The sequence below is a fragment of the Coenobita brevimanus genome, chromosome 94 (assembly GCF_032717465.1).
Source record: "Coenobita brevimanus isolate Jiangsu-jjx chromosome 94, ASM3271746v2, whole genome shotgun sequence".
Classification (NCBI taxonomy): domain Eukaryota; kingdom Metazoa; phylum Arthropoda; class Malacostraca; order Decapoda; family Coenobitidae; genus Coenobita; species Coenobita brevimanus.
The window spans coordinates 13,503,702-13,531,208 of record NC_137047.1 but is presented as its reverse complement, the minus strand read 5'-3'; the positions used below and the strand labels follow the sequence as shown (position 1 = coordinate 13,531,208).

General features: G+C 43.7%; 1 protein-coding gene across 1 annotated transcript in view; it reads right to left on the bottom strand.

Moving 5' to 3' along the window:
- Nucleotides 1-27,507, bottom strand: part of LOC145413007 (uncharacterized) — a 468,549-nt gene that overhangs the window by 76,142 nt on the left and 364,900 nt on the right. The window contains exons 25-27 of the mRNA XM_080282828.1: nucleotides 18,075-18,335; nucleotides 6,872-6,994; nucleotides 2,981-3,121 (exon numbers count right to left, since the gene is read on the bottom strand). Coding sequence (XP_080138954.1) covers nucleotides 2,981-3,121; nucleotides 6,872-6,994; nucleotides 18,075-18,335 — 525 coding nt within the window. The remainder of the gene's footprint in view (nucleotides 1-2,980; nucleotides 3,122-6,871; nucleotides 6,995-18,074; nucleotides 18,336-27,507) is intronic.

The following is a 27,507-nucleotide window of genomic DNA, read 5'->3' as shown; positions in this document are numbered from 1 at the left end:
CAACCACTGCTCAATTGAAAAACCAAATTAAGGAATGTGATAGGAGGCCAGAGATATAAACTTCTTGTTAACAACACGGACCTTTTCAATGCCAGAGTTAGTGCACCTCATCAGACTCTGATAACATCATTCCTGTCCTACTGTATTCAACAAGCCCAGGCTTTGGAGAACATACAGCCTGGGGAGGACAACGGTGCAGAGGATGAGGACATTGATGACACTGGTGAGCTTGATGAGCTCCCACTACATTTTGAGGGCTCTGATGTTGAGGCATCTGGAAGTGGTGGTGTAAGGGACTCAACAGTGGTGGTGGGGAGCAGTAAGGGGGCAGGTGGTAACTAACCACCTCTCCCAGTCTTGGAACTCATCTTCAAGCCTCATCAAGCAGTTCAGCCTAAATGTCAATGTTCGTAAAGTCTTTAGTACAGGTATTACAGTTCAGTAATATATGTTTGATTAACTGTATGTAATTTATACAGTAGTACGGGTATTGTATCATTAATGGGCTGGGAATGATGTGGCTGACCCCAGAACCAATTACCACTTATTACATGTAAAGTATAAACACAAGTTTCGCAATATTTGCCTGACCCCGGAACCAATTACCATTTATTACAGGTAGCCTACAGTATATGCACGAGTTACACAATATTCAGTTTTGTGATGCGATTGTCATACCAATTAGGCACAAAACTAGTGAGTGCACTGTAACTGTATTTATCAAGTCAGTAAGTAACCCCACGCCTATATGTCCTGAGGCCTTAGCACTTAGGCAGTCAACCCCAAATACATGTGGAATTTTGAATTCTCGGAACAAATCAAAACATGTCCAAGTAAAGTTTCATGTGTACCTTGATTTTTTCCCCCATGTTCAGGCAAATTAAGGTAAATTATGTCATTATTGTGACATTATGTAAAATCTAACCTAGTACGACACTGGAATTCCAATGAAAAATGACTGGTAAACATAGGTGAAGAGGTTGTATTGTGTCACAGTCACTTTCAAATATCCCACAGCCCATACCCTGTCACTGCTCATGTAGCTGTAACTAGATATTTGAAACTAAAAAGACAGAAAAGGTGATGATGATGCAAAAGTAGAAAGCATAATACAAACTGATGTAACAGTAAATTGCTCTCAAATAAACATGAATATTCATCTGCTTAGTCAAGTGGGATATCCTGTGAGCGGCCTACCCTACTCCCTCCCCCATCTATCATTCATACATATTCAGGGAATATGTTATAATTAATTGTAATTCCGATGTTTTACTACACTATACAGTATTTTACAAACTATTGCAGTAATGACACAATTTACTTTAATTTCCCTGAACACGAGAAAAAAAATCAAGGTACAGTACAGTACTTGTAAAACTTTACCTACACATATTTTGATTTGTTCCAAGAATTCAAAACTTCACATGTACTGTATCTAAACCATCTGATAAACTTTGTAAGGCCCCCATTTTTAAACCAATCTATGCAGATAACTATATATAACATTTTATTTGGGCAATCTTTCTGCCAAACGGTTACTGAAACCCATAAAATAAAATAATTTAAAAGCATCATAATGCAAGGACTCGGACAACCAATCAGCTGCCAGCTTTCAAAACCTTATGGATCATCTCTTCTCAGATCAGATCAAATAAGCTATAGTAGTTCTTGATTTTCAAATAACAAAATAAACATTTCAACAATTTAATTATTAAAATGGAGAAGGATGAATTTACATGCCCACCGACTGCACAAGAGTCATTAGGACAGACAATCAATTTTTGCGAAGTCCAAATTTTACCCAAGAATGCAGCCTGTAATAGTCCAAGTTACATCCAGGTTCCCAACTGCACTGCTGGATGAACAGGGGAAAGGAGAAAACAAACTTTATCTATGAATCTGGTAGACCCGACAATCAAACTCTGGTGAAGCAGACTACACTAAAAGGCCAGTGCTACATCTTAAACACTTCGGAGGGGAGGATGACTTAGCATGCGTACTGTACTTAGTGCATAATCAAACTTCCCATCTTGATTGGGTTGGATAGCTGTATGCAGTGTCCTTAATTCATCTATCATACTGCAGTCACAGGCACTGAAACTCTAATGTGGTGCATTTGAGGCTACAGGAAAACCAGTTCTGGAAATTTTCTGGATTATGTGACCTCTGGGAAACTGGCGCATTTTTTACCAAAATAACAAAGTGAGCCATGCTTTTAGCCATGTACAGTCATGATTCCTAGTTTCTTTACCCCTTACTTGTATGGGACGTAGAGGGCAAGGCTGTAGAAAGGTCAGGGGAATAGATATTAGTATACCACCAGACGCACAAGATATACACACTACTAAACCACCTATATCCACTGACCTGGTCATATTCCAGCCCTGTCTTTTACTTCCCTCTTGTTGGGGAGGGGGTGATTAAAGAAACAAGCAATCACGACTATACATCATGATTCATTAATCTTTATCTTTTTCACACAAACACCTTTCTTTTCAATGGAAACTGCATTTCTTGGCACTGCCAGGTAAATGTTTTCTCCTAACACTCCTTTCGTCCAAACAACTTTTGTTAGCTATTCTGCACATCTTTCAAATAAATAAGAGGAGTTAAGAAAGCAAATACATCAGTGACAAGCTTTTAAAAGAAGGAGAGACTCTGGACTGAACAACAATGCCTGATGAGTGCGACAATTAAATATAAAATTAGTGTGCAAAAACTCCCATATTTCTTGCTTCATCTCCATTGACAAACATCACTAACCTTTTCACAAAAATGAATCTATTCAAAGTTAAATAAAATGGTGGTACAAAAACAGAGACATCACTGCACTGAACTGGTTAACAGTGACAAGCTCTAAACTTTTTACAATGAAAAATCTCTCCTAAGAAGTAGTATTCTGAGGTTGGCCAGGGTTAAATAAACACACAATTATTGTTAAGATTCCTGACTTTGTAATAAAATGCTACATACTACATACCATCACACTCTCCAGTGTTGTGATTAAGGGTATAACCAGTGCCACACCCTGAGATTCGAACACAGGCATAGGACCCGACAGTATTGTCGCAGCGCTGAGACTCTGTGCAATCATGGAGACCCAGCTGACACTCATTTATATCTGAAAATCACAAAGATCAGTACTGTAATCAGAGCTGTACTCTCAACACATTAACAGTGTTGCCCCCCTCTCCCCAATTGATGCCCTCAGTCAGTACTTACTTCTGCCTTTGGTTTTCCTTATTCTTTGCATTAAAGAAAAGAAAAACAATGGGATAAGATTACATTAACAATATGGAGAAGTGACAGACAAATTTGATATAAGTCTTATATGGAAAAAGCTGCCAAGCAGCTCAAAACATATATGATACTGTGCAGGGTATTTTCTTACTTGTTTGTTTTAATAACTGAACACCTTCAATCAGTGAACATCTTAATATTACAAAAAAAAACTTGTTATATGACGAAACGATATGAAATGAATCACTTAAATGATAACAAAAAAGTCTGGATCTTTTTTCAATGTACAACAGCATTTTCACTTACACGATCATCATCATCATGTATGAAGCCTCATTGGTCGATGTGCAACTGCTAATTTTGCTTCATGATTGACTACATGCATGCTTACAGTCATCTGTTTCATCCAATATGACCTCTGAACTCAGTCACTATCAGGTGTGTTAGTGTCAATGATGGAACAGCAGCGTAGTTTGTTCAACACTCAGCTGTCTGAGGCAACTGACACCAGACCCTTTTCTGTACCCTCCTACTTTCTCTATACTCATTTCAAAGCCAAAGGTAGCTGTTGTGTATATATATGCAACGACTTATCTTGCTCTCATGTTCCTGAACTCGATTCTTCTGAATTCTCTACGCTCTGGCTTCGGCTTTCCTGTCATTCTCTGACTAAATATATCTCCGCTGTTTACTTATCTCCTAATTCTACTGACTATCAAAAATTCTTTGCCCATCTTACTTCTATGATGGATCACATTCTATCCATTTCTCCTTTCTCTTAAATCTCCACTTTAGATTTCAATGTTCACCACCACCTATGGCTCTCCACTCCTTTCACTGATCCATCTGGTGAACAAGCCTACATCTTTTCTATCCTTAATGACCTACAGCAGCTTGTACAGCACCCTACCCGTAACCCTGACTGTCTTGGAGAGAGCTCCAACATACTTGACCTCTTCCTTACAACTAATCCTTCTGCTTACACTGTTAATCTTTTCTCTCTGTTGGGCTCCTCTGATCACAATCTTATCACCTTAACCTATCCTATCGCTCTGGTACGGCCTGTGGACCCTCCAAAGAAAGGTCGTTTGTGGCACTTTGGAACTGCGGATTGGAAGGCCCTCAGGCAGTACTTCTTTGATTTTCCCTGGAATGATTATTGTTTCCATGGCCGGGAGCCATCTGAGTATGTCTTGCGCATTACAGAGGTTATTCTCTTGGGCATGGAAGCATACATTCCTTTCTCATATCCTCTGACTAATGCAAGAAAGCCTTGGTTTAATCACGCTTGTTCTAATGTTGTCCGCAACAAGGAGAGGGCCTATAAAAGGTACCAGAGCCAACCCACCCCTGAATCACATCTTTGTACGTTTCTGCCCGGAATCGTGCTAAGTCTGTTCTTCGCTCTTCAAAAATAATTTCATCTGTACTAAATGCTCTCAACTCTCCAATTCAAATTCTTCCCACTCCTTCTGGCACCTTGCCAAAAACCTTTCTAACAACTTTACCTCTTCATCCTTCCCTACTCTTTTCTACTCTGATGGCTTTGTAGTTATTTCTTCTACTGATAAAGCAGACTTCTTTGCTCAGACTCTCTCCTCCAATTCCACCTTGGACGATTCTGGTGCTGTTCCTCCTTCACTTCCCCCCTCTGACTTCCTCATGGCTGACATTAAAATTTCTCCAGTTGATGTACTGTATTTTCTGCCATCACAGGCCTCAATACTAATAAGGCATATGGGCCTGACAGAGTCCCTCCTGTTGTTCTCAAGAACTGTGCTTCTGTGCTTACACCATGCCTAGGCAAACTCTTTCGTCTTTGTCTATCAACTTGTACCTTTCCTTCTTGCTGGAAGTTTGCTCTCATTCAGCCAGTCCCAAAGTAGGGTGACCATTCCCAACCCTCTAACTATTGTCCAATTGCTTTAACATCCTATATCTCAAAAGTTTTTGAGTCAATTCTTAATAGAAAACTTTTAAAGCATCTTTCCTATCACAACCTTCTTTCTGATCATCAGTATGGGTTCTGTCAGGGACGCTCCACTGGCAATCATCTCACCTACCTTTCAGACTCCTGGTCATCCTTTTTTGGGACTTTGGCGAAAGCTTTGCAATTGCACTTGACATCTCAAAAGCTTTTGATCGAGTCTGGCATAAATCTTTAATTTCCAAACTGCCCTTTTACGGTTTCCATCCTTATATCTGTGCCTTCATCTCTAGCTTCCTTTCTGGTCGTTCTATAGCCGTTGTTGTAGACGGCCATCGTTCTTCTCCTAGATCTATCAATAGTGGTGTTCCTCAGGGCTCTGTCCTATCACCAACTCTCTTCCTTTTATTCATCAATGACCTAAGCTGTACATCTAACCCTATCCACTCATACGCTGATGACTCCACCCTTCACCTTTCCATTCGGTTCCCGCAATGTCCATCTCAGCAGTTACTTCAACAAGCAAGGGATGAGGTTATGGGACACCTAATGTCTGAATTGGCTCGTATCTCTGACTGGGGTAAAAATAATCTGGTTGTTTTTAATGCATCAAAGAGTTTTTACATCTATCAACCCGACACAATCTTCCACAGGAGTACCCACTAATGTTTAATAATATTCAGCTTAATCCTGCATCATCCTTGAACATGCTCAGGGTTTCATTTACCCGGGACTTAACTTGGAAAGATCATATTACATCTCTTGTAAAATCTGCTTCTAAGAGATTACGTGTGCTAAGCTGACTCCGTTCCTTCTTTACCCCTGCACAACTGTTGACTCTATACAGGGGTTTTATCCGCACCTGCGTGGAGTACAACTCTCATGTGTGGGGAGGCTCCCCACATACAGTTCCTCTCAATAGGGTGGAGTCAAAGGCTTTTCGTCTCATTAACTCTCCTCCTCTTACTGACTCCCTTCAACATCTATCTCTTCATCTCACTGTTGCATCTTTATCTCTTTTCTATCGCTACTTCAATGGTCACTGCTCCTCTGAGCTGTCTGCATGCATTCCTCCACCTCTATGACGGGCAAGTATCATCCGTCTAGCAGCAAACTCTCATCCCTTTTCTGTCCAACTCTCTAATGCAAGAGTTAACCATTACTCCCAGTCCTTCATTTATGCAACAGGTCAACTCTGGAACTGTCTCCCTCAGTCTATGTTTCCTGCTTCCTATGACCTCCAGTATTTCAAACGCAGTGTGTCTTGGCATCTCGAAATGATTGGATCTTGAATTTGGCTCTCTCTTGTATTTTGTTTTTCTCTTGGAAGGAACAATAATTGCGGGGTCGCGACCTTTGGTTCCTCCTTCCTCGCATAAAAAAAAAGAAGCAATAAGTGAAGTGCTGTGAAGTTAAATAACTATCAGCTTAGATGAGTTGGAAACAAATTTTTAAATTTATTGGCTGAAGCAAGTGATGAGCAATGAAGTGAAATAACTACCAGCTGAGGAGAAATGGAAACTTTTTTAGACTTTGTTGGGTGGATAACCCTTGCCCCAAAACGTATCCTCACTAAACCCATGTTATAATCAACTCAATACAGTATACAATAAATTGCTATGAGATGGATTTTCTTTTCATACACATCCTCATCATAAAATGAGGCCATGATGTATACTTCTGCTACTTTTTTTTTTTTCTCACCTGTACATTCTTCTTGGCCCACTTCCTTGGAGTAGCCCACTAAGCACTTACAACGGTATGAGCCTGGGGTGTTTTCACATTCCTCCACATCATTGCAAGGACCAGACAAGCACTCATCAATATCTGGAGGAAGAGACAATGTACAATGTCTGGAAAAGAAAAGGCAGCTTTGATGCTAATACCAGCAATGGTAAAGCTGACAACAATATGGTACTTATACGATTTGTTTGAATAAGGATGACTATGTTAACAGAAATGGCAGGGGTGATTTAAAAGGAGGAGTGATACAATATCCCAATATGTGTTGGAATTTTTTTTTTTTCTTCCAAATTAGGTACTGTATCATGCTTTCATTTCACCTTTGTCTGGAGATTGTACTTTTAGGCCAAATGGAAAACACAAAAAGTCTCATGTTACAAAATAGCACAGCAAAGATAGGTTCATTGAAATAAGGACACGACCGTGCAGTATGACATCTCATGTATAAATTATTACCATGCAGCCATAATGTTTGGAAACAACATAGCACCATGTTTTATATTACAGAAACTTATATTTTTATCTCAAATAAATAGTTGGCAGAGACCTCCAAAGTTGTTTTTTTACAAATGTACCAATTTAGCCCCAGGATATGATGCCCTTCCATCATCTAAGAGGAGACTTTTGGTAAAGATACTAAAGGCAGCAAATGATAAAACTAATCATGCAAAATACTATAACTCTGCATAGGGTTGTTGTGTGTGTGCACATTGTACTAATTTTAACACTCACATACTATCATCACTGTTAATCAGTCAGGGATATAAAAAATGGAAAACAATGTACAGTAGTTCAATATGTACAGCACTTATTATTCTGGAGAAAAAATGCCACAAGGTGAATAGAAGGATTATGGAAAAGTTTACATTTGTGTAGTACATATGCATAGTGTGAGTGGGAAGCTGATGAATGCAGTGAAGAGTTTTTATGATCATGGTGAAACAGGCGTAGGAGTACATGCTGGTTTAAGTAGGCAGTTTGTGATATCCCCAAGCATACTCAATATAAGTATACACTGTATATATGAACAGGACTATGAGAGAGGTTAAAACTCGAGTTGTAGGGTGAGGGGTGAGGACGGTAAAGAATGGTGAAGAGTGGAGAAATGCATCTAATATCTTGATGTAGGCAAATGATACTTCATTGCTTGCTAATGGCAAACCAAAGGTCTGCTGAGTTTTGGGGCTGTCTGTGAGCATCATGTTTCGAAAGTAAATGTGGACAGAAGTAAAGTGATGGCTGCTGTGAGAGAAACAGTACCTCTCAGTGTAACGTGCTGGTCAACAGAGAAAGATGAATCGGTGAGAGAATTTTAAGTTTCTCAGTGCAGTGATGAAAATGAGGGGTAAAATAAATTTGCAAAGGCAGTGGAAAACAGAGTGGCACTGGGATGGAAGGCGGTTGGTGATATGAACATCTTGATATTAAAAAGACATCTCACTGTGGCAACAGAAGAGGATTGCAAGATGTGTTAATGCCTAAATCAAAATGTGGCTGAGAGACTGGTACAACATAAGAATGAAAAGTCAAGAGTATGAGCAATGAAAATAGAATTACTGAGAAATGTATGCAGAGTCTACAGAGTGGATACCATAATAAATACTGTAATGTGACTGACGAATGACATGAAGTAAGGAAGTCTGTTGCTACAGTAACAGGGTTAAAGAAACTGTTTTGATGGATGACCATAAAGAGATAATCCATTTAGATACGGTGGTGAAAAGAGTGTGAGTGAGTGAGGCTGAAAGTGGAAGGAGGCTTGGTAAGCCAAGATGGATGGATCTGATAAGCCATGTTTGTGTGTACATATACAGAAATGCCACTTAAAAGTGCACCCACCACCCCCAACCACACATGCTTTCATAATATTTTTTTATGCTCCATGCTATGACAGCATCTGGGAATACTGTATAGACTTACCTCCACCCCCCTCCAAAAAAAAAAGTCAACTGTTTTCTATAATTTCATATTTTTGGAGCAGCTTTCATGAATAATAAAATCCTGTGATCCAGAGCTCATTTAAATTTAAGTAAATAAATATAAAGGAAGTGTGACCTCACCATTAGGGCGTCGGGCTATAGATAGATAAACAGATGGTGACCTCACCCTAGAAACTCTGGCATCAAATTTTAAAACTTGAGGGGCACTTACTCAAGTGCATCACTCCAACAAGGGCAATGTAATTTCCAATTCACTCTTCACAATAGGTTAGGCTTTCTTATGACTGATTAGGGTTTTGCAAAACGTGTTTTCCCAATCCATAATCTGTAATGCAATCCACATCGGTCCCAAAAGTCAATGGAATGTTCTCTGGGACTTGGGCTACCTACCCACCAAATTTGGTCTAAATCTCTCTTAGTTTTTGAGCAACCCAGCTAACTGACAAATAAACTAACAAACATCAGTCCCAAAAGTTTAATTGATTGTTCCCTGGGACATGGGCTATATACCCACCAAATCTGGTCCAAATCTCTCTTTAAGCTTCTGAGTAATCCTGCTAACAGAAAAATAAACTAACAAACAAACAAAAACAAACAAGGGTGAAAACATACCTTCCTTGTCGGAGAGAACTATGATATTTTAAACAAACACTGTAAATCCAGTACCGTATCTTCCCTTTGAAAGATAAATGTAAGTACAGTTGAGTCATCTAATCTGTGGCAATATGGTTCTGGACCACTGTCGTGCTTTAGAAATTCCGTGGTTCATAAATAACATAACTTATGGGAAATTTTACTTGTGGTTCTGGCCTCTCGGCCAAGTTGCCACATATCACCTTACCTACATCCAACTAGTCACCAGCGAACACTAGCACACACTCAAATAATTATTCAATGCATGTATTACTGGGAATAAAGAATATTAAACATTGAAAAAACAATATAAAAGAGTCTTACCTGACTCTGACCGACAACAATGCTTAAGTGGAAGGGGTGGGGGTGGGGGTTCCAAAGCTAGAGGCAAACTAGGGCCTCTCAGCACGAGGTAAGTGTGGTGGTGCCTCATGCTGCCGTTGCCTCAGCCCCCCTTCCTCCTCCCCAGCCTCCCTTAGGAACCCTTCAAAGTCAGCTGCAGAGATAATTGAAGTACTGTCGTCATCATTCTCAGCTGTCTCCATGTCGCTGGGTGAGTACGAAGGGCCTGGCTGTGGCTCAGATTGTGCTCCTACCTGAGCAAAGTAGTGGGTGATCAGTTCCTGGTGACGCTTGTTAACACGCCTGTTATGCACTTCCCTGTAAAACGCCACCGTTTTTTCCATGCAGGCCACAAACTCATTATGCCTTTCTTCATTTCTTTCAAAGGCTAGCACTTTTTCCTTCAGAATGTCCACACCCACTAACACATCCCTCAGGTCCTTCATGGATGGTTCATGCCTCTCCACCACACTCCCTCCATCTGCCTGACGCTCACTTTCCAAATAAACAACGAAGGAAAGTAGTGCATGCACATGCCGCCAGGGAAGGGTTATGACTGGTATCTCATTACTTGTCATGCTTGCCTGTGAATGGCTGATGGCTGTGCTTTGCAGCACAGAGATTTGCCACAGAAATCTCAACGGAAATGCATTACTTTGACACCAAAAGTCTGCGCTTTAAGCATATAACCATGGTTTCTGCTACTTTCGGTTCTGAGCAGGAACCATGCCGTGGATCAGAAAACCGTGGCTTACAAACATGCATTTTATGCGACTTGACAGTACTTCCATGGACAGGGGAAATTGTCCATGAGCTAATCTCTCTGACAAGGGCAAAGTAATTTCCAAACCACTCTTCATAATGGGTTAGGGTTTCTCATCACTGATCAGGGTTTTGCAAAAAGTGTTTTCCAGATCCAGAATCCGTACCAAGATTCGGATCAGTCCCAAAAGTTAATTTATTGTTCCCTGGAAGATGGGTTATCTACCCACCAAATTTGGTCCAAATCTCTTTTAGAGTTTGAGTAATTCTGCTAACAGACAAACAAACTAAAAGACATCAGCCCCAAAAGTTAATCTGTTGTTCCCTGGGACATGGGCTATCTACTCACCAAATCTGGCCCAAATCTCTCGCTTTTAGTTTTTGAGTATAATCCTGCTAACACACAAAGAACAAACAAACATGGGTAAAAACATACTCTCCTTGTCAGAGAAAATTACTATCTATCTATCTATCTATTGCCAGATGCCTCAATCCCGTTTGGGGTGGCCACAAACAAATCGCCTCCAAGTCGCCCTGTCCCCCGCCATTTCACTCCTCTGCTCCCAACTCACACCTCCCTCTCTCATATACCTCTCCACCCCATCTTTCCATCTCATCCTCGGCCTCCCCCTCCCTCTTTCCCCCTCCACCTCACTCACATACACTCTCTTCGTCAGTCTTTCACCCTCCATCCTCTCCACATGGCCAAACAACCTCAGTGTGTTCCTCATAACGCTTCCTATCACATCCACATCAACACCACAACGCTCCTTTATATCCTCATTCGTCAGCCTGTCTCTCCATGTGACTCCACAGGCTCCTCTTAAATAACTCATTTCCACGGCTCTCACTCTTGACTTGTGTCCTTCCAACAACGTCCAAGCTTCACTTCCGTACGTTAGAGTTGGTATCACAATACTGTCATGTAGTAACTTTTTCACTTCCATGCTCACATCCCTGTTTCTTATCACTGCTTTCAAAGAACCAGCAACCTTTCTTCCCTGCTGTACCCTTTCAAGCACTTCACCCTCCAAACCTCCATCCTTACTCATCACACTATCCAAGTACTTAAACGTACTCACATTTTCCAATTCCTCACCATCCAACCTTGCTGTACACTCACTGACTTCACCTCTCTCAAAGACCATCACTTTACTCTACCCTACATTCACCTTTAGAATCCGTTTCTTACACACTCTCTCAAACTCATCCACCAAGCCTTGCAGCTCCCCTTCGTCTTCACTCAACAACACAGTATCATCTGCAAACAACAGTACAGGGAGTTTCCAAACACTATCCTCTCTCACCAGGGCCACTCCAACATCTACTACCCTACCTTGTACCTCTTTTATTACCCCATCCATGTACAGATTGAACAACCATGGAGACATGACACATCCCTGTTTCAAACCAACTTTCAAAGAGAAAAATTCACTTAGTTCACTATCCACAAGCACTGCAGCCTTCGCACCATCATACATACTCTTCACAGCATTCAACAACTTCCCATCTACTCCATATATTCTTAACACTTTCCACAATCCTAGCCTATCCACCCTGTCATATGCTTTCTCCAAACCCATGAAAGCCGCATACAACTTCTTTCCCTTCTCTAGAAACTTTTCCACTAAAGATCTGAGAATGAATATCTGATCTACACAACCTCTTCCCTTCCTAAAGCCTCCCTGTTCTTCTCCAACTAATTCCTCTGTTCTTTCTCTAACTCTGTCGATAAGTATCCTACCATACACTTTTCCTATTATACTAAGAAGACAAATGCCCCTATGATTACCACACACTTCTTTTTCCCCTTTTCCTTTGTACAAGGGAATAATTATACCTGACTTCCAATCCTCCGGGACTCTACCTTCCTCCCAGGCCAATCTGCACATCTTCCACATCCATTCTACTACTATCTCTCCCCCATGCTTCAGCATTTCACCACACACTCCATCAATTCCTGGGGCTTTCCCTGATTTAACTTTCTTCATTGCTTCCACAACTTCTATCCTACTGATTTCTTCCTGTCTTCTCACCTCCCTCCTTCTCCCAGCCATTCCCCAGCCACTTATACTCGCATTACTTCCATCCTTAATAATTAACTTCAACTATGGCAATGGGCTGCTGCCCATTCTATTTCACTCATATAGAAAAAACATCCATTCCTCTAAACATGGCTCTCAATCAGGGGTTTGTGAGCCTCCAGTGGTGTGGAGGAAAGGTTTCCAAGAGGTACTCTGATGGCTGACAAAAAGTGATACAGAAAAAACTTATTTGACCAGATCTATCTATCTACAGCCAGACGCCATAATCCCATAAGGGGTGGCCATTTTATTTGAGTTAGTTGTTTTACAGGAAGGGGCACGAGCACTAACCCTCTCAACCCACTTCCTGATGTGTAGAGAACACATATGGGTTAGTTATGTGGTTACTACACAGCATTATAAATGGTTTCCTGGCTAGCAGGAAACCATTAGGGTTGTCATTTAATGTAAAGCCATCTGAAAAGGAAAGAAGAGTAATAAAAAGTGACGGGAAATATGGAAAAATAAAAAGAGAGGAGGGCATACCCCGAAAAAGAATGATAAATGTGTAGGAAGAAGTAGGCAGCACTACATAATGTGACTGGACAATGGTCACCACAATCTACCAGCTATACCTGTAATTTATGAGTATATACTGAGAACTGAGAAAGCCATTTTTATACAACATGGACATTCTACACACTGAAATTTAAAACGGCTGTCTTAAATTTTTGTAGTAACGTTAACACACCCTTGTAACAATATGAGAATAAAGTACTTACAGTTTTAATAGTGATCCCTCAACTATCCGGACACTCACTATCCGGGCCCAAATTGCCCAAAAAATGTAAAAAATAAATAAATAAATAAATCTGAATTTTTTTCCCTCCGTAATTTGACCTTGGCACGTGGTGCAGACCGGCTGTGTTTTGCCGCATAGTTCCACCGACGTCCAGCAGGGCAATGTTGCTTCCTCCTCACTTTCTGCTCGTCCTTCATCATGAATGCACGCTCGTCACCATGGCCACCCACGTGCTCGCTTTTGTGGTGGTGTCCTACCTGCTGCAGGCTCTGCTGTTCCTCTCCTGCCTCTTCTTCATGTGTGTGATGATGGCCCTGCCACCCCAGAAGAGGAACGAGTGATTCTGACTCTAGAGAAGAAGAGGGAAATATTGGACAAAGTGGATGAGGGATGGTCGACATCACACATCCTCCATGAATTCAACCTGGCCTGCTCTACATTGTTTGATATCAAGAGATCCCGGGACAAGCTTACCCAGTACACGGCTGACTTCACATCAAAGACCAAATGCAACGTGGAGAGGAAGGTTATGTTCACTCCCCAGTTTGCAGAAATCGGCCGCTCCGCGCTGATTTGGTATCGTCAACAATGTGCTGCTGGTGCGCTGATGTGTGGTATGGAGCTGAAGGCTGCTGCTAAGAAGTTCGCAAGGTTACACGACACCCCAGACTTCAAGGCATCTGAGGGTTGGCTCTTCACCTTCAAGTTACGGCATGGACTTACCAACCTTAAGACCCATGGCGAAGCTCTGGACGCCAACGAGTTGGGAGTAGAGGAGTTTTGGCAGAAGGTGAAGGGCTTGATCGACTGGGATGGCCTCACTCTTAGTCAAGTCTACAACGCTGACGAAACTGGTCTATTCTATCGCACGATGCCAACAAACATTCTAGCCGGATATCTGCTTCGCAAGCAACGGATATCTGCTTTGTGTTGTGCCAATGCTAACAGCATGCACCAGCTCAAGCCTGTTACTGTTGGCTATGCAAAGCAGCCTTGATGTCTTCGTGAGGTGATGGATATCCTTCCTGTCGTTTGGTATCACTCTTAAAGGCTTGGGTCACAGCCAAGATCTTCAAAGACTGGTTTCACCGCCACTTCGTCAAGGAGGTCATCCATTACCAGATGAACACACTTGGAATCCCACACGACCAGGTAAAGGCCCACCTTCTGGACAATGCACCTGTGCATCTGTCCAACAAGGAGTTGGTAGCTAAGAATGGCCGCATTAGGTGCATATTTCTGCCACCTAATACGACAACTCTCATCCAACCAATGAACCAAGGAGTGATCGTGACAATGAAGAGGAGATGGTTGTTCTCGAGGACGAGGACAAGCACAGGGAGGGACGGGACACGCGAGGCCAGCGGACTCTGGAAAACCTTCACCGCTACAACATCGAGTCTGCCATCTACAACTTGGCCAGTGCATGGAGGGAAGTGTCGGTCATGACTCTGGAAAATGGTTGGTCTCGTCTGATTCTTGGAGCCGATGTGGTGCACGATTTTCTAGGTTTTGACGTGGATGACTTCCATGCACGTCTTCGTGTGGCTGGCGATGAGATGGATGTAGACAAAGTGTGTGAGTGGTTGGATGACGATGAGGGTGACCCTGGGTATCAGATCATGTTTGATATCAAGATCGCATCTTTGCTTGCTGGCACAAGTACCCAACTTGAAGATTCTGACGAGGACAGCGACGATGATGTGGACTCCTCTCAGCGTGCCACTACTCCAGCCATCCCCAAGCTGAGTGCACTCCAGGAGCACATCGAGTTTGTTCTCGACTACCTAGAACACCCGGACTGCGACATGGAGATGGGGCCCTTGGGATTTGTGGAGGAAGTGTCCACTTTCAGGCAGCGCATCATTAATCGCCAGAATCATCGTTCCTTAAATCAAACAACCATTAACAGTTTTTCACACCTGTTACCCCCACTGTGCCCAGCCCTGGCTCCACACCGCTGCCTCCCCAAGATAGGCCTTCCACCTCCGAGCCACAGTCCAGCACATCAGCCACGATGGAGTCGTCACAGGACGTGAGTTTACACCTCTCTTCAGAGTCATCTGCAGTGGGTAGTCCATCACCACGTCCCAGGGATGCACCCCTCGGCCACATGCATCACCTACTCTCAGACTCTGACAGTGAATAAACAACAAAAACTCACCACTAGACCACGTGGGAATTTACACTGTTGTGCAATGTAAACAATAATGCGCAGTTAAGAAATTAGAATTCAGAGTGCAAAGACTTAAGTGCAGAGTGCAACACTGGTTACAGGAAAGTACAATAGAATGCAAGTGAGAAAAGAATGTGCAGTGTTAAGAAATTAGAATTCATAGTGCAAATGACTAAGTGCAGTGCAAGACTTGATTACTGTAGGTGTTTCAGGTGCAAATTTTTACTGTCAGAGTCTGAGAGGAGGCGGGTTATTCAATGAGATGGCCAGGGACTTGTTGCAAATACTCAGAATAACGTTAAATAGTGTACTGTATTTTCCATACTCACCTCTAAAACCTCATTCTCTGGTTCCTGTGCATTTATTTCACCCTTTTACGTCCCTTATTTGTGTGAATAGGGCGTTAAATAGGTGCCATGCATGTCCGGTGGGGAGTTATGTAGGCGTTTTTCTGAGTTAGGCTGGGTTAGGGTCCATAAGCACCAGTCCAGAAGGCAGGGGTCCACTATCCGGATGGGCCCACTTTCCGGACATGCCTTTGGCTCTATTACGTCGGATGATGGAAAGATTACTGTAATCATTCCAACAATTTTACAATGGCCAGTTTAATATAGTACTGAACTAATTTATGCTGAAATGAACTGCAACAGCGTTCATACTCAGGCCCATAGGCAGACTTCTTTAGAGAGGGTGGGGGAGTTGTTTTCCACTGAAACTGGACTTGTATAGCAGCCGGCGTCAAGAGTCTGTTGCATGCTTGCTATGGCGGTCTGGGTGTGTGCATAAGCGACGCTGAGATGAAGCACGAAAACTTTTAAACTATGAAGAGTGACTCTTTTTGCAATGAAATTAAAAAGCAGACTGTGAGAAAATGAATCTTTAGGCAGGTGGGGGGGTTGTCCGACCCTACTCGCCCCCTATGGCTATGGGTCCAATGTTTATTTACTTTAAAAAAAAAAAAAAAAAAAAAATTTCATCTTATCCAGTGTAATGACACTGAATACCGAATTAGTTGTTAATACTTAGCTTCCTAACTTAGTCAAGTACAGTAATTACAGTTTTAACAATTTTACAAAACTGTTTCCTGTGCACCAGAAAACCATTTACTAAGATGGGTGGTAACCATATAACCAAATTATGGCACCTGGTGGTTTAGTGGGTAATTAGGGCACTCCAACTGGATTGAACCAGTGCAGGTTTATATCCAAGGGATGGTTGGGATTTAAAAGCTTTGGGGAAGGTGGTGGCTGAATCGGTAGAAGGGCGGCCTGCAGTTCTGATGGACCCAGGTTCGAATCCCGGCTGGGGCAGGGAACAGTTTAAGGATTTGAATTTCATAAAAAAGCAGACTTTCCTGATCTACCAGAAGACCTGCCGATATGTCGTAAAGGTACCCCCTCTAATACCAGTACACCAGTCCTGTATGAGACAGCCCTAGCATGTATTCAATATGGCCGGTGGGTGTTAGCGCCGAAGTGGTGACATGTGGAGGTGTAGGAGGACTACTGGGCCCTGGGATAGGCCACTGCCCCCGAGAAATAGGCCTTGAAGCCTTTGCTCAGAGTCGAACACATAAAAAAAAAAAATAATAATAATGCCACTCAAGGATGAATGAGGCTGGTCACTATCATCTTAAATGTCAGGACCAGCTTGCCTAGCCCCAGGCTCCTATGCTCCTCATGGGGCAGCATGGGGTTAGATGATGATGATGATGATGATGATAAGAGTATTTAAATAAAGGTAGTAACACATTAATGCTTATTTAAATGATAAAGGTATTACTGTCCCAACAATTTTAAAATATCCAATGCGGTATCATTCTATACTGAATTAATGTTAATGCAGTGCCATTCTAAATTCACTGTCTCAGTTATGGTGGTACTAGTCACTGGGCTAAATACTCAGGAAGTACCTGCTGCAAAAACACTGAGATCCCCAACAGTAAACTTCCTTTAAGATGTGTGATTCATGCAATATCTGAACTCTGATTTACAATAATTTCATAACAGATATAAATCATGCCTTAAGAACAGATATAGCAAAGACAAGTTAGCCGGCAGTAGTAAACTTGTGTCTGACATGTATAACATTTGATTTATTGTTTATTGCTGCTTGATCCCAGTCTATTTTTCTTAGCAACTGCTTTCACTGGGCTGACCTACAGGTGCAGTACCGTACATACACAGTATATGGATCCAACATTCCCTTGTGAAAGACTGTGCTGCACCAAGGTTAGACCAGGGTCACACGGTGAGGTGTAGGGAAATATGAGGAGGTTCGGGTCCTGGATGGATGACACAGCTGCTTCTTCCAGGATGCACAGCACTACCAAGTGTAGGATCTTCATCAGTGCCTGAAAGAGCTGAAAAATATACAATCATATCCATTTGTGAACTGACAATGCATCCTAATTAAAATTTCCCATAGGCATTGCTTTCATCTCTGCACTATTGTACAGTGTTCTTCATAGTACACCTAATCTTACCTGTGCACTCCTTGGACTCAGTATCAAAAACTTCCCCAGATGGACATTCCGGTCTTTCTGGGGTTGGCAGCTCAGGGCGGGGTGGTAAAGGGGGTAAGGGAGGAATAGTGAAGCTGACAGGCCTGGTGGTGGTGGTAGTGGTAGTAGCAGAAGGGGTAGGAATGTTAAGGAGTGGAGCACACCAGTAGTCCCCTTTTGTATTAACGCACTCTTCTGTGTCCCTGTTGCAGATGTCCCGCCCTTCCTGGCACTCATTAATGTCTGCCAGAAACAGAGGTAAGTAGGTTATCTTCATGCTAAGCAATTCAAGGCTGCCAGACTGACGATCATGAACAGTGCTGCTGGCAGAAAGCATAAAGAAGATGTTAAATCAAAGATTTTAAATGCTTGGAAAATTTTTCATCATCTATATACAGTACTGTACAAAATGCCTTTCCTAATTCAGATGATGTGAAAGATTTCAATTTACAGAGCTGTACTTCATATGAATTAATCTCAAGTGGGCAAACAACTGGCATTTACAATGTTAAAGCAATACTGTAATCAGTGACCACTGTATTAAAGGCTTTTTTATGATAACTACAATATTTCTCTACACAAGTTATCTTCCTCACATTCATATAGCATTATTAAATACTGTTCAGGATATGCTGTTGTTGCTTCCTTTAAAAGATAAAATTATTATTTTAATTACCCTTTCCAAACCTTACCTTTACTGCTGTATAAGTTTACATTGGTACTAAGACTGGACAAAAATTAAGAACCTAAACCTGAAAAGCTAAACACACATCACCAACTACTTGTAGGTATGAATTAGGAGTATGAATTATGACTAACAGTTTATGAAGTGGCCACTAATACAACACTTAAGCAGGACACTCAGCAACATGGATACATCCATCCATCATCCAACTAGATGCTGACCCTTGAGAAGCGTACAAGCCCAGGGCTTGGCATGTTGGTTCAACATTTAAGATGAGAATGACCAGCCTCACTCATCCCTGAGTGGCATTAGGTAAGCAATAAACCTCAATCACCCTTCGGATATAAACCTAAATAGGCTCAATCCGACTGGAGCATCGTAATTATCCACTAAACCACCAGGAGCCTTAATGTGGTTATATGGTTAGCATCCAGCATTAGTACATGGTTTCCTGGTGTACAAAAAACCATTTGGCTTGTCACTCCATGTAGTCGCCCAGAGGCAGAAGGAAGAAGAAAGAATGAAGAGGGAGTGTAAAGTCACCCATATACAGAACAGGAAAGAATGAAAGAAAAAATGACAGAAGAGGAAAAAAAGAAGAGAGGAAAGGGAAGACACCCAAAGCGCCATTACACTGAGTGAGTGGATGGTGAGCGCCCCCAGATATAAATATTAAAATATCAGCGGCAAATCAAACACCGCAACAAACCTTGTATTACAAGTGTTATTGTCCCCCAGCAGTTTCAGGTAATTAATCATATATCTATCTATATATACTTACATAACCAGTATATATATTCGTTCGTTTTTACGTTCGTTTTTAAAGGCTCCAACATGCTTGCATGTGTCGGCCTTGGTCACCTAATGGCGGCTCTCCATGCTGCACGATCCATTGCAGCCTCCCTGTTCAGTCCCTTAACCCTAAGGTCACACTTAATGACCTCGTCCCATGTCTTTCTCGGTCTACCCCTCATAACCCCACCCCCAATATTAACACTTCTCACCTTCCTCACCCAACTATCATCCCCCATCCTCTCCACATGTCCAAACCACCTCAATCTACCTCTCCTCATCACAACACCAATACACTCCAGTCCCATCCTACCTCTCAACTCTTCCATTGTAAACCCAGCCCCTCCAGGCCTTGGACGCAGGGACGCACTGCACATCCACCTAATCATTGTCATTTCTGTACGTCTGAGCCGGCGAATGTCTTCCTCCTTCACTGCCCAGGTCTCACTGCCATACAGCATTACACTCCTAACACACGCTGCATACAAAGACCCCTTAGCACGTAGGGAGAGCCCCCTCAATGTCAGGAGAGGCAAGAGCTCCCTGAACTTCTTCCAACCACTTCTCACCCTAGCCACAGAGCTAGCTCCAGCCCCACCTCCAGCACACAACATGTCTCCTAAATAACAAAACTCTTCCACACACTCAAGAGATTCACCAGCAAGTTCAATTCTTTCACGTCTGACGATCTCCACCTGCTCACCCCGGCACGCCGTACACATAAAATCAGCATTATCTCGCAGTCTACCTCTGATACCACTACATCTCTTATGCACCCATTTATCACACACACCGCACAAGATGGAATTACTTCCCACGCCCTTGTGGCAAACTGCACATGGCCACTCTCCCTCGTCTTTGACAGTACCGCCACCAACCCTAGATATCATCACTTTTGTTTTATCTGCATTTACCCTTAAACCCTTTTGCCCCATACCATCTCTCCACTTCCTAAACATTTCCTCCGCCTCCCTTTCATTCTCTGCAATCAACACCAAATCATCAGCATACAACAACTCCCACGGGAGTCCGTTTCTAAAGTCACGTGAAAGGGCTTCAAGTACCATGATAAACAACATGGGACTCAAGACTGACCCCTGATGCACACCAACATTCACGGAAAACTCATCACTCAAATCTCCATTCACTCTCACCTGGGTGTGAGCACCCACATACATGGCCATAACCACCCTAACCAGCCACTCCTCCAAGCCAAGCTTTCTCATTGCCCACTTCACCACCTCTCTAGGGACTCTGTCAAAGGCCTTTTCCAAATCAACAAAAACAAAATAAAGATCCCTTCTCCTACCAATATATTTTTCCTGAAGCTGTCGAACAATGAATATGGCATCAGTGGTCCCCCTACCTGGCATAAACCCAAACTGCATCTCATCAATATTCACTCTTTCTCTAATCATACCTTCTAAAACTCTCTCCATTACCTTCATTATCTGATCTAAAAGCTTTATACCTCTATAATTCCCTCTTTCCAGGGCATCACCCTTCCCTTTATACACATTTACAATTACACTCTTCAGCCAATCATCTGGGACAACACACTCATAAATAATCCTATTTATCAGGTCAGTGACTAAACTCACCCCTATATCGCCTGAGGCCTTCAACATTTCGGCAGTCAACCCAGACACACCTGCTGCCTTCCCCACCCTCATCCTGCCTATTGCCTCACTCACAGTAGCAGTATCAATCAAAGGCCAAGGGCCAGACACTGGATCTGCTGGCTCCAAACCTTCCCTGTCCCAGTCAAACTCCTCATTCAACAACCGGTTATAATGCTCTCTCCATGCATCTTTAATATCCTCACTGTTCACCACTACCCTTCCTTCATCATTCTTCACACACTGCTCACCTATGATATCCCGATTATCCCTCTTCACCTGACCTGCCACCCTAAATATATTTTTCCTTTCCCCATGATTTAGGTTATCAAGTAATTGTCTCTGTGACTCAGACTTTGCCCTGTATACCTCTCTCCTAGCCCTACGCTTGGCTGCCAAATATTCCTCTTTGCTACCACCCTTCTTCCATTCCCGGAAAAGCCTTCTTTTCTCCTTAATTGCAGCTTCTACACCCTCATCCCACCACCAAGTTACTTTATGTCTTGGTGGTCCTCTTGTCCAGCCGCATGTTACATCAGTAACTCTCAAGAAATTGTTCTTGAGGGCTCTGTACTGTTCATTAACGCCTCTGTCTACAGCTCCCTGTTCAGCCACCACTCTCCTCAACTCGCTATAGAAGGCATCCCTTACTACTTGGTTTTTCAGCTTCCATATTTTCCTCCTAGGTACATAAGTCCTCTTTTTCATCATTTGTTCTTTAAGCACCATATCACAAATCAATAGTTTGTGCTGCTGCACACACTCCTCACTTCCTATAACTTTAACATCCCTCACTAACCTCCTATCGGCCCTCCTAACCAGAAAATAATCTATCTGACTGCTATTTCCCCCAGACTCATACGTAATTAACCTACTGTCTCTTTTCCTAAAATATGTGTTGCACACAATCATGTCCGTTGCCTCCCCAAACTCGAGTATCCTTTCCCCTTCTGCATTCCTTAGACCATATGCACATCCCCCATGCACTCCTTCATAACCTTGGGCTGCTTCACCTACATGACCATTTAAGTCCCCTCCCAAAATCACTATCTCATCATCCCGCATACCACCCACTACACGTATTAAATCATCCCAAAATCTATCTTTCTCTGATTCATCCAATCCTGCCTGTGGAGCATATGCCGATATAATCACAGCTATCTTTCTTCCCAACAGAATTTTCACAACCAATATCCTATCGCTTACTCTCAAAACATTCATAACATATTCCACCCATTTCTCCGCAACCATCACACCAACACCTCCATATCCGTCTGTCCTCCCCTGCCAAAACAACTTATAGCAACAGTCCTTCCCAACAATCTTTCTGGCTGATCCACCCCTGTACCGGACTTCCTGCAAACACGCCACGTCCACCCACCTCCTACTGAATGCCTCAACGACTTCCCCTGCTCTTCCCCTCAAACTTCCCACATTCCATGAACCCACCCTCATCCCCATGGGTGATTTACTGTCCTCAGGCTTGCTTTGAAACCTTTTTTGTTTTGTCATCTTCAGTATTAATAAATGGGGACAGACACAGCACAGGTCCCACTCACCGCACAGTCCCAGGTCCAGGCAATGGATCTGGGACCCCTAGCCCACCAGCTTACCAGTGGCTGTGGTAGTGGCCTCGGGGCACCCTGCCAGGACAGCTGCAGGGACACCCTCCAAGCGCGTCTTGGCACTGCAACTATCCCGCCATTATACACCCACTGATAGGGCAGCTCATATATATATATATATATATATATATATATATATATATATATATATATATGAGCCTCTGTGGTATAGTGGTGGAGTGTGCGTTTTCATACATGGGAGAATCAGGGTTTGTACCCTGCCAGGGGCACATACTGCTTTGGCGGACATAAGGGGTGCTGTGGTTGAACCAATAATGCATATTATAAAGTATGCTTGCACCCAGTCGGCTTGCGCAGGCCTATTATTCTTGGTTCACACACTACACACACGTCCAAAGCCATTCCAACATTACAATCACATTTACAAGCACTTCTCACCCTACATACAATCTCTACCAGACAGCCTAAGCCACTTGGTAGAGATACATAGGCTGTATCATCCCCATTTTGGTCAGGATAGGCCGGTCCTGCAGTGAATACTCAAATGGCCGATGATGATGATTTTAAATATATATATACTCTTTATATATATATATATATATATATATATATATATACAGTAATCCCTCCAATATCCGATGTAACAGAGCCAAAGGCATGTCCGGATAGTGATCCTGTCCGGATATTGGGCCCCAGCCTCCTGGACTTGTACTTATGGACCCTAACTCAGAAAAACACCTATAAAACTCCCTCTGGACATGCACAGCACCTATTTAAGACCCAAATCACACCAATGAGGGACATAAAAGACTGAAATAAATGCAAAAGAACCAGTACAATATGAAGCATTCTGGGTACTTACAGCAAGTCCCTGGCCATCTCAATGAATAACCCGCCTCCTCTCAGACTATGACAGTAAGAAGGAGTTCCTGAAGCACTTGCAGTACACTGTTCATGAAGTCTTGCACAGAACTTAGTCATTTGCACTCAGAATTCCATTCTCTTAACACTGTGCACTCGTCTTACTTGCGCTCCATTGTACCTAATGAAATAAGTGTTGCACTCTGCACTTAAAGTCTTACCACCCATAAAACCATTTTCTAAACAAAATATACTCTCGCTAATTTACGTTACACTGACTGTCAATAAAATCTTTGTCTTTTCACTCAGAACTCAAATTCCTTAACACTATGCACTTTTTATTTCAATGCACAACATTGTAAATTCCCGTGTGGTCTAGTGGAGAAGTTCTTTGGCATCTAATCACTGTCAGAGTCTGAGAGTAGCACATGCAGGTGACCTAGGGGTGCATCGCTGGGTTGTGGTGATGGCGTACCCACTGCAGACGACTCTGAAGAGAGGCGCAAACTCACGTCGAGTGGTGACTCCACCGTGCCTCATGTGCTGGGCTGTGGCTCGGAGCATGAGGGCCTGTCTTGGGGAGGCAATGGAGTGGAGCCAGGGCTGGGCACAGCGGGGGCCACGGGCCTGAAAAAGCTGTCAATGGTTGATTGACGCAAGGAACGACAATTTTGACGATTAATGATGCGCTGCATGAAAGTGCGCACTTCCTCGACAAGTCCCAAGGGCCCCATCTCTCTGTTGCAGTCCGGGTGCTCCAGGTAGTCCAGAACGAATTCTAGGTGTTCCCGGAATGCGCTCAGCTCGGGGATGGCTGGAGTGTCACGCTGAGAGGAGTCCGCATCATCGTCGCCGTCCTCATTGGAATCTTCAAGCTGGGCACTGACACCTGCAACTGAAGATGCAATCTCAATATCAGACAATGTCTGATACCCAGGATCGCCCTCGTTGTCATCCAACCACTCACGCACTTCGTCCACATCAACATCGTCCCCATGCGCAAGTAGACGTGCATGGAAGTCATCCACGTCAAAACCTAGGAAATCGTGCTCCACATCCGTTCCGAGAAGCAGACGAGACCAATCATTTTCTAGAGTCTTGACAGGGATTTCCTTCCATGCGCTGGCCCAGTTGTAGATGGCAGACTTGATGTTATAGCGGCGAAGGTTTTCCAAAGTCCGCTGGCCTCGCGTGTCCCGTTCCTCCCTGCGCTCATCCTCGTCCTCGAGAACAACCATCACCTTGTCCAGGAACTTCCGGCGGTACAGCCTCTTCATTGCCACGATCACTCCTTGGTCCACTGGTTGGATGAGAGCGTAGTATTAGGTGGCAGAAACATGCACCTAATGCGGCCATTCTCAGCCACCAAGTCCTTGTCCCACAGGTGGGCAGGTGCATTGTCGAGGAGGAGGGCCTTTACCTGGTCGCGTGGGATTCCCAGTTTCTCCGTCTGGTAATGGATGACCTCCTTAACGAAATGACGGTGGAACCAGTCTTTGAAGATCTGGGCTGTGAACCATGCCTTCAAGGAATGGTATCAGACGACAGGAAGGACATCCATCACCCCACAAAGACACCTAGGCTGCTTTGCACGGCCAACAATAACGGGCTTGAGCCGGTGCATGCCATTAGCATTGGCACAACACAAAGCAGATGTCAGTTGCTTGCAGAGCTTGTGGCCAGGTACACGCTTCTCCGTCTCCTTGGCTAGAGTGTTCGTTGGCAAAGAGCGATAGAATGAGCCAGTTTCGTCAGCGTTGTAGACTTGACCGAGAGTGAGGCCCTCCCTGTCGGTCAAGCCCTTCACCTTGTGCCGAAACTCGTCTACTCCATCCTCGTTGGCGTCCAATGCTTCGCCATGAGACTTACGATTGGTAAGGCCATGTTGTAACTTGAACGCGAAGAGCCAACCTTCAGATGCCTTGAAGTCTAGGGCGTCGTGAAGCCTTGCGAACCTCTCAGCAGCAGCCTTCAGCTCTGTGCCACACACCATCACACCAGCAGCACGTTGCTGTTGATACCAAATCAACGTGGAGCGGTCGACTTCTGCATACTTGGGAGTATACATCACCTTCCTCTCCACGTTGCGATTGCTTTTCAACGAGAAGTCAGCCGTGTACTGCATGAGTTTGTTGCAGGATCTCTTGATATCAAACAAAGTAGATTGGGCCAGGTTGAATTCACGGAGAATGCGTGAGGTAGACCATCCTGCATCCACCTTGTCCAATATCTCCCTCTTCTTCTCCAGAGTCAAAACCACTCTCTTCCTCTTCTCAGGCGGCGGGGTCATCATCACACACACGAAGGAGAGGCACGAAAGCAGCAGGAGAGCCTGTAGCAGGTAAGGCACCACCACAAAAGCGAGTACGTGGGTTGCCATGATGACGAGCGTGCACACACAAAGAGACAGGTGGTAAGTGGGGAGGATGCAGGGGCGCTCTAGCGGACATTGGCGGAACAACGCACCAGAACACAGCTGGCCCGCGCTTTGCCCGCCAACTTCAAATTACGGGCGGGAAAAAGTCGGGATTTTTTTCAAAATTTTTGCGGTTTTTGGCCCATTTTGGGAATATTGAATCCCGGGACGAAAACGTCCAGTTATTGGGGATGTCCGGAAAATGGGTGTCCGGATATTACAGGGATTACTGTATACAGTGCTCGTCAGAAGTATCGAGCGCCTATGTCAGGGCATGCAATACTTTTGGCAAAAAAAGAATCACCCTTTTTTGGTACTAAAAATTAAGCCAGATGTTTGGGCCGCTAACATGACGTCACGGAAGCTTGAGGCCTTACTGCGCACTGGTTGGCTTCCGCCTCAGTTGCCTACGGGCTGCATGAGAAAGAGGAACTCCGCCGCTCCTCCTTCTCTTCTTGCGCCATTTTTTACCTAGTGTTCCGCAGTGTTTTGGCTTTCACCACTTTGTTATGGCCCCTATCCGTGAACTGTCGAGTGAAATCATATCCCAGATCATTGCTCTAAAGGAGGCAGGCCACCCCACGAAGAAAATTAGTGATTTGGTTGGTGTGGCTCGATCAACAGTGCGGAGGTGGTGTGCCCGTTTTCGAGTGGAAAATAGTGGTGACGTCCTTACAAAGAAACCGCAGTCTGGTAGGCCCAGGAAAACTTCCCCGAAGTCTGTTAATACGTGCGTGGAGTCTAATCCTCGTGTGAGTGCAAGGAAAATTTAGGAGAGCAACCCGGAAGTGTTTGGTGAGGTTTCAGTGCGCACGGTGTCTTGAAGAGTCCATGAACTTGGTTACACAAGTCACAGGCCTGTGAGAAAGCCTCTTTTTACACGTTACCAGCAGCTTCATAGGCTTGCCTTTGCTAACAAGTACCTTGACTGGGGTGAGAATCAATGGTTATCAGTGTTGTGGTCTGATGAGGCAACGTTTAGTGTTACCTGTAATCGAGAAGCGCGCATGTACCAGCACAAAGGTAGTGACCCGCTTGACCCCCGTTACGTGGAGGGCACAGTTAAACACCCTGATTCACTTATGGTATGGGGTTGTTTCTCTGGGAGAGGTTTGGGGAAGCTTGTTGTGCTTCTGAAGAACTGCAGAGTGAATCAGGACGTTTACCTGGAGCTGCTTTGTGATCATTTACTTGAGTCCTTCGAGCTCACAGGTGCATGAGTGTTTCAGCAGGACAGCGCACCTGCTCATAAAGCCAAATTGGTCACCAACTGGCTTCGTGACTGCGAGGTCTCCTTCATGAAAGACTGGCCAGGCAATAGCCCAGACCTCAATCCGATAGAAAACATCTGGTACCTCGTAAAGAAGAATCTCCAAGGGAAGGACGTGAGCTCTCTGCCAAAGCTGGAAGCAGCCATTCGTGACTCCTGGCCAAAAATACCACCCCAGCACCAGAA